General features: G+C 46.3%; 1 protein-coding gene across 1 annotated transcript in view; it reads left to right on the top strand.

Moving 5' to 3' along the window:
• LOC140720895 (uncharacterized) overlaps positions 1-8,331 on the top strand; it is a 222,558-nt gene that overhangs the window by 171,473 nt on the left and 42,754 nt on the right. The window contains 1 exon segment of the mRNA XM_073035741.1: positions 2,213-3,635. Coding sequence (XP_072891842.1) covers positions 2,213-3,635 — 1,423 coding nt within the window.

The following is an 8,331-nucleotide window of genomic DNA, read 5'->3' as shown; positions in this document are numbered from 1 at the left end:
TTGACCGAAATAATGGTGGTTAATTTCAGGCAGCAAATGTGGAGAGGAATAAAAAGACAACGTTTAGGCCGAGCCCCTTCAGCATGCCTAGCCTGTGTACTCCGCTGCTTAGTTGCTCTCTGAATTGCAGAGTTCCTCCAGCATTTTGTATGTGTGCGTCTCTGTATTCCCAGCAACTGCAGAATCTCCTGTGTTTTATATCTGCATTTTACTTTGGCATTAGATACACGTTGATATTGAGTATATTGTTTATGGGAGCCGCTTTCTACGTTAAAACAGCTGCAGATTTTTTCTATACACACTATAAAAAAAATGAGGTATGGACATTGAACCGGTGCTTGCAGAAATTGTTAATGGCACCGTGATTACCCAGAGGGCCATGCGTTAAGAATTTTGCCGGAGCTGAAGCGCCGATGAAATACACCAATGTCAGGCTGAGGACGTCCCCGAGTATCACGCATGCGCGCAGTACACAGAAGGCCTTGAAAATGTCGGGTGCAGGTAAGACCGATTCTCCATGTTTTTATCTAAAACACCGACTTTGGGACAATTCCTGTGAAATCCGGACACCGTGGCCAACAATCCCGGGACAGTCCTGCTCTTGTCCCTGTCTCTCATCCCCACGATCCATACACGGGCCCCGGGGAGCTTCCGGCTACTGAGTGAATGGGAACCGACGGATCTCTCAGACAGAGCTGAGCTCCGGCTATAATAAAGGCAAGGATTAGGAACTCAGAGAACAAAATCTTTTACATCACCAGTTGAGAAAATCACCTTTGTTCTATCTCCAATCACTAACAACAGAAAATCTGCAGATGCTGGAAATCCAAGCAACACTCACAAAATGCTGGAGGAATTCAGCATTAGTACTCTTTTCCATAGATGCTGCCTGGCCTGCTGAGTTCCTCCAGCATTTTGTGCCTGTTGCTTGTTCTACCTCCTCTTGTTCTGGACTTTTCTACCCGTGAGAACATGTTTTGTCCCATTTTCTCTGGGTACTTAATGATATCAAACACCTTTGCCAGGGGAAGCAAGCAGCTTTCACATCCCAAATGTGCCAGGCTCTAATGAGACAGACTACTGCCCTTCCCTTCATATTCATTGGCATTGCCATCACTGAGTTCACCACTGTCAGTCATTGAGGGAGGCTTCAGGGGAATACAGAAACTGGTGATACTTGTGTGTATTCTGGTGTTGCAAAAGTTGCTGGAGAATTTGCAAGTGGGAAGAAGTGGAGTGATATTTGGAAATCTGACTTTTTAAAGCGTAACTTAGCAAGCAAACCACATATGGACAATATGTAAAAACTTTGGTGAGAAAATCCTTCATTACCCATTACAGGCCAGCTTCATAGGTTGTGTGAGAATGCAGATGAACTGGATCGAACCCAGAGGAGATCAATGTTCCTATCGACAGTGATTTGCCAGCTGTTAAAATGAATACCTCTCTATAAAAATTCACTGTGCACAACTTGTCACTGGGTAAAAAAAATACACAGTGCAAGATTTATGTACACACTGGTTATTACAAGTTAGAGGGGGTATTGGAGGGAAGATGGGGAGACCTGTAGTGTCCCTGATGCCCTCACATACAAGATGTGCATCCAGCTGCAGCTTGTAACCCTGCACTGTAAGGAGTTGGAACTTGAAACGCATATGGGAATTGATGGTCATTCCAGATACCAGCACTCTGCCCAGTCAGGAGATGATTTATCTTCCAACTTGGGTTTAACCTCACTGTAACAGTGTGATACCAAATCAAACCTTGGCAACTCAAGTGATCTCATTTGAAATGTTGTCCTACACCCATTGATAGATTTTGTAAATCTTTTACAGGTTAAAAACGAGAAGGAATTTGTCTCCAGGAATCTCAAACACGACACGCCAGTTTTGTTGTCTCTGTCTAGATATTTAAGAAGTGGAGCAAGGGATTCAATCGACCATCCTTCCTGCTCAGACTGTGGGGAGGGATTCACTTGATCATTTGAACATCTAGCAAGCCCGTCATCTTACAGAGGAGAAAGGCCTTTCACCTGCTCAGACAGTGGGAATGGATTCACTCGGTTATAACAATTGAAGGTACGTCAGCAAGTTCACACTGCGCAAGGCCATTCACCTGTTCTGTGTGTGAGAAAGGATTCTGTCGGGCATCCCACCTGTGGACACACCAGTCAGATCACACTGGGCAGAGGCTGGTCATCTGCTGAATTTCGGGGAAGGGATTCTCTCGGTCATCTGACCTAATGGCACACCAGCGTGTTCACACCAGGGGGCGGCCATTCACCTGCACAGTCTGCGGGAAGGGATTCACTGCATCATCCAACCTACTGGTACATCAGCGAGTTCACACTGGGGAGAGGCCATTCACCTGCTCAGTCTGTGGGAAGAGATTCACTCAGTCATCCCACCTACAGAGTCATCAGCGAGTTCACACTGGGGAGAAGTCGTTCACCTGCTCAGACTGTGGGAAGAGTTTCACTCGGTCATCCCGACTACTGGCACACCAGTCAGTTCATACTGGGGAGAAGCCATTCACCTGCTCACTCTGTGGGAAGGGATTCACTCAGTCATCCCACCTACTGAGACATCAGCGAGTTCACACTGGGGAGAGGCCCTTCACCTGCTCAGTCTGTAGGAAGGGATTCACTGAGTCATCCACCCTACAGAGTCATCAGCGAGTTCACACTGGGGAGAGGCCATACACATGTTCAGTCTGTGGGAAGAGATTCACTCATTCATCCCACCTACAGAATCATCAGCGAGTTCACACTGGGGAGAGGCCATTCACCTGCTCAGTCTGTGGGAAGGGGTTCAGTCAGTCATCTGACCTGCAGAGACATCAGAGAGTTCACACTGGGGAGAAGTTGTTCACCTGCTCAGAATGTGGGAAGGGATTCATACTGTCATCCTACCTACAGAGACATCAGCGATTTCACACTGGGGAGAAACCATTCACCTGCTTACTCTGTGGGAAGGGATTCACTGAGTCATCCACCCTACAGAGACATCAGAGAGTTCACACTGGGGAGAAGCCGTTCACCTGCTCAGTCTGTGGGAAGAGATTCACTGATTCATCCCACCTACACAGTCATCAGCAAGTTCACACTGGGGAGAAGCCGTTCACCTGCTCAGACTGTGGGAAGAGTTTCACTCGGTCATCCCAACTACTGGCACACCATTCAGTTCATACTGGGGTGAAGCCATACACCTGCTCAGTCTGTGGGAAGGGATTCACTCAGTCATCCACCCTACTGGTACATCAGCGAGTTCACACTGGGGAGAAGCCGTTCACCTGCTCAGACTGTGGGAAGGGATTCACTCATTCATCCAGCCTACAGAGTCATCAGCGAGTTCACACTGGGGAGAAGCCGTTCACCTGCTCAGACTGTGGGAAGAGTTTCACTCGGTCATCCCACCTACAGAGACATCAGCGAGTTCACACTGGAGAGAAGCCGTTCACCTGCTCAGTCTGTGGGAAGAGATTCACTCGGTCATCCCACCTACAGAGACATCAGCGAGTTCACACTGGGGAGAAGCCGTTAATCTGCTCACTCTGTGGGAGGGGATTCACTCAGTTATCCCACCTACAGAATCAGCGAGTTCACACTGGGAAGAAGCCGTTCACCTGCTCAGACTGCGGGTAGAGTTTCACTCGATCATCCCAACTACTGGCACACCAGTCAGTTCACACTGGGGAGAAGCCATACACCTGCTCAGTCTGTGGGAAGGGATTCTCTGAGTCAATAAACATTACTGAGTCATCAGCGAGTTCATACTGGGGAGAAGCCATTCACCTGCTCAGTTTGTGGGAAGGGATTCACTCAGTCATCCCACCTACAGAATCATCAGTGAGTTCACACTGGGGAAAAGCCGTTCACCTGCTTAGACTATGGGATAGGATTCACTCAGTCATCACAACTACTAGCACACCAGTCAGTTCACAGTGGGGACTGGCCGTTGTTATGAATCCCTGGGTTTCCTTTGCTGTGGACTGTCATTTTAAGAGAGAGAGACAGAGATTAAGAAGGTGAATCAGTCTGACTTGCAGCTTGTTTACATCGCTTGCAGTTTGTTTAGTTTTAACCGAGGACACAGACACTCAGAGTCAGTTGGAGACGAAGGAGGAAAAATGGAAGGATCGAAACCAGAGAACTAGTGACCAAGGGTCACTGTTTAGAAGTTTCCTACGCCCTCAATGGTGGGTTAATTATCGATTCATGTACATCGAATGTGTGGTTGTCACATTGTTTGATCCATAGGAGTGGATCTGATTTGGGATATCCTGTGGAGACCACTTATGTGTTAACCCTTGCCTGGCTGTGGTGTGGTAGTTCACTTGAAGACGATACCCCTTGTGACAAGTCACTTTTGGTGATAATCAGTATGTGGATTTGGAATGATGACGGATAAAATCTACAGCGACTGTTCTTTCATTTTACAACCATGGAATCTGAGGAATTCTACATATTTGCCTTCTCTCGCTATTTACCCTGGATTACAAATCTCTCTCTCTTATCGCCTATTCTGTAGTTGAACTGAACTTTCATACTTTACCATCTTATCTTGTTTAAGTTGCATATTACAAGTAGATTCTAATAAAGACAGATTTAACATCAAAATCAGACTCCAGGTGTAGTCTATTGCTGCTGGCTTGTTTCTAAAGCATTCTGGTTCATAACAAATTTGGGACCTGCGTCTGGGATATGAACAAATTTGGGGGCTATTGATCGATGAATTATCGATTTGATTGGGGAAATCCCTTTTGATTTATTTGTGTGTGGAAATCAGCAGCAGTGGACATTTATAAATTTCTGGAAGCAACAACCCCTAAGGCATTAGGAAAAGCCAAAAAGAATGAATTGCTGACTGTTGCTACTGGGCTGAATCTTAAGCAGGTAAGGGGGTGTGAAGGACCAGGGCAAGCATAAAACTGGGAGAGGAGGTAAAGGTAAAACAATAGGGGTTATATTATAAAATATAGGCATCCACCCCCTTTTTCAGAGACTGGGATCCATGGTTCAACCGGTAATGATGTGCATTTCAATGTGTTCACCTCTCAGTCCTCGATTCTCTAAATGAAAGGGTTATCACATTTGATCTTCCTTCATATGATGACCCAACCATTTCAGGGATCAGTCTGTTGAAACTTCATTGCACTCTCTATAACAAATACTCGCTAACCACTTTGTTAATCCTCTGTGCAAAAAATGTCCATCTTCCGCAGCCCCGTGTTGCCCCAACCACTCACCTCCTACCCCTGTCATTGGCCCCACTTGCAGGTCAACCGTCTGCCGGTGTTTCCCCCCCAATGTGAATCCCTCTGCTCACCACCACCGTGGGCTCAGATTTTTCCACAGATTTTCACCGGGACAAACATCCTGTCCGCCCCCTCTCACATCATCTTCACCCTTTCAATAAAATCCCTCCTCTCCCTCCCCAGGGAACTGGCATCAAACCGACGGGCCGAGCAGTCTCCTCCTACCTCTCGGTGACACATCAGACTCCGGCCGCAGAAGACGCTTCACAAATGCCCCAACTTCCCTTGGAGGGAAATGGAAATAAATCAAAAAACGGACATTTACTCCGCTGTGATGTGGAGTTTGAGGCCGGAGCGGGAGGCGAACTCAGTGGGGGTAAGGCCCTCTGGACTTGGTGGTAACAAGTGATTGACATTGCTTTGCACCAATGGGAATAGCGCAGACCCTGAATCCTCTGTTGACAGCGGTGGGGGAGGGCTGGTCACGTGATTATTAGCCCAGCTATTAAACTGATAAAGCCCGAGCTTACCAGCGCATGGATGACGTAAGACGCTGTGCACGTAAGGGCAGATCCCGGTATGGGAAGCCCATGCCTGACGTCAGGCGCGATGGGGTCTGTGTGACGTCATCTGCGGGGATGGACTCGCATTTAAATGCACCTTAATGTGCGTTTCTTATGATTTCAGAGGGAAAACAACATTAATCACAGGTTTCATTACTGAATCCACTGTTGTGAGATGTAAAGGCCCCTGTTATGTGTCCGGCTGTGCCGTGTTGTTTGGGGGCTATTGATCGATTAATTATCGTTTTGATTAGGCATATCCCTTTTGATTTATTTGTGTGTGGAAATCAGCAGCAGTGGATATTGATAAATTTCTGTAGGGTGGATGACTGAGTGAATCCCTTCCCACGTACTTCCTCATCCAGGTCATCCACTCTTGGTCTTCCTGGAATCATTCTTTGAAACTTCTCCGGACCCACACCAATACAAGCACATCTTTTGCTCAGATAATAAGTCGGAAGTACAGGTCGGAATCTGCTCACCATACACCAACAGTGATCTGCCCAATGCGTTATAAAGCTATAGTATCGCATCCTTGCTCTTATATTGCTAACATTGCAGTTGTCATCCTTAATCAACTCCATCTGCAAGCAAACCTTTAGGGCCTCTTGCTCAAGGACTCCCAAGCACTTATGCACCTCTAATTTTTTCAAGTTTCTCCCATTTATTTTTCTACGCCCAATTACTTCTACCAAATGTACATGACTTGCATACAGTGTATTTCAACTGCTACTTTGCTGGCATTCTCCAGACCTATCGAAGTCCTTCTGCAGACTCCCACTTTTCTCTGAACTACCTGTCCCGTACCTATCTTTGTATCAACTGCAATGTTCGTCACCAAGGTATCAATTCCATCATCCGTATCATTCAGATTTAACATGAAACGATGCGGTCTCAATACTGACCCCTGCAGAACAGCATTAGTTACCGACAGCAAAACAGAATTGCCCACATTATTCTGACTCTTTCTCCCTTGTCAGTACAAGTTTCTTTCCTGTAATTCCATGAGCTGTGATCCTGTTCAGCAGCCTCACGTGCAGCACCTTAGAAACATAGAAAACCTGCAGCACGTTACAGGCCCTTTGGCTCACAAAGCGATGCCGAACATGTCCTTGCTCTAGAAATGCCAAGGGTTACCTACAGTTCTCTATTTTTCTCAGCTCCGTGTACCTATCCAGGAGTCTCTTAAAAGACCCTATCGTGTCCGCCTCCACCACCATTGCCGGCATCCCATTGCACACACTCACCACTCTCTGTGTAAAAAACTTACCCCTGACATCTCCTCTGTACCTACTTCCAAGCATCTTCAAACTATGCCCTCTCGTGCTAGCAATTTCAGCCCCGGGATAAAGCCTCGAACTATCCACACGATCAATGTCTCTCATTGTTCAATGATCATTGATCAATGTTTCAACATGCAGGTGAACTGGGAGAATCAGGTTGGTGCTGGACCACAGGATAGGTAGTTTGTAGAGTGCCTACGGGATGCATTCTTGGAACAGCTTGTACGGGAGCCGACCAGGGACAAGATTATTCTGGATTTAGTGTTATGTAATGAACAGGATTTGATAAGTGATCTCGCAGTAAAGGAGCCATTAGGAGGTAGTGATCACAATATGATAAGCTTTTATCTGCAATTTGAGAAGGATAGGGGCAGCTCGGAGGTGTCAGTGTTGCAGATGAACAGGGGAAACTATGGAGCCATGAGGGAGAAGCTGGCCAAAGTTGACTGGAAGGATAGCCTAGCAGAAAAGACAGTGGAACAGCAATGGCAGGTATTCTTGGGAATAATGCACAAGGTGCAAAATCAGTTCATCCCCCAGAGAAGGAAGGATTCAAAGGGGGGAAAGGGGCCTCAGTGGTTGACAAAGGAAGTCAGAGACTGCATAGCATTAAAACAAAGGAAATATGACAGAGCTAAGGTGAGTGAGAGGACAGCTGATTGGGAAGTTCTTAAGGAACAACAGAACTTAACTAAAAAGACAATACGGGGAGAAAAAAATGAGGTACGAACGCAAGCTAGCCAGGAATATAAAGGAAGATAGCAAAAGCTTTTTTAGGTATGTGAAGAGAAAGAAGATAGTTAAGAACAATGTTCAGCCTTGAAGAATGAATTGGGTGAAATTGTTATGGGAAACAGAGAAATGGCAGAAGAATTTAATGAGTACTTTAGATCTGTTTTCACTAAGGAAGACACAAGCAATCTCCTAGATGTATGGATGGGCCAAGGACATAGGGTAACAGAAGAAATGAAACAGACTGACATTCGGAAGTAAATGGTGATGAGAAGACAGATGGGACTGAAGGCTGACAAATCCCCAGGTCCAGATGGTCTGCACCCTAGGGCACTAAAGGAGGTGGCTCTGGAAATTGCGGATGCATTGGTAATCATTTTCCAATGTTCCTTAGATTCAGGATCAGTTCCTGAGGATTGGAGAATGGCTAATGTTATCCCACTTTTTAAGAAAGGAGGGAGGGAGAAAACAGAGAACTATCGACCTGTCAGCCTGAC

The sequence above is a fragment of the Hemitrygon akajei genome, unplaced genomic scaffold (assembly GCF_048418815.1).
Source record: "Hemitrygon akajei unplaced genomic scaffold, sHemAka1.3 Scf000048, whole genome shotgun sequence".
NCBI lineage: Eukaryota > Metazoa > Chordata > Chondrichthyes > Myliobatiformes > Dasyatidae > Hemitrygon > Hemitrygon akajei.
The sequence above is the reverse complement of the archived record's forward strand: the minus strand, read 5'-3'. Positions and strand labels throughout refer to the sequence as shown.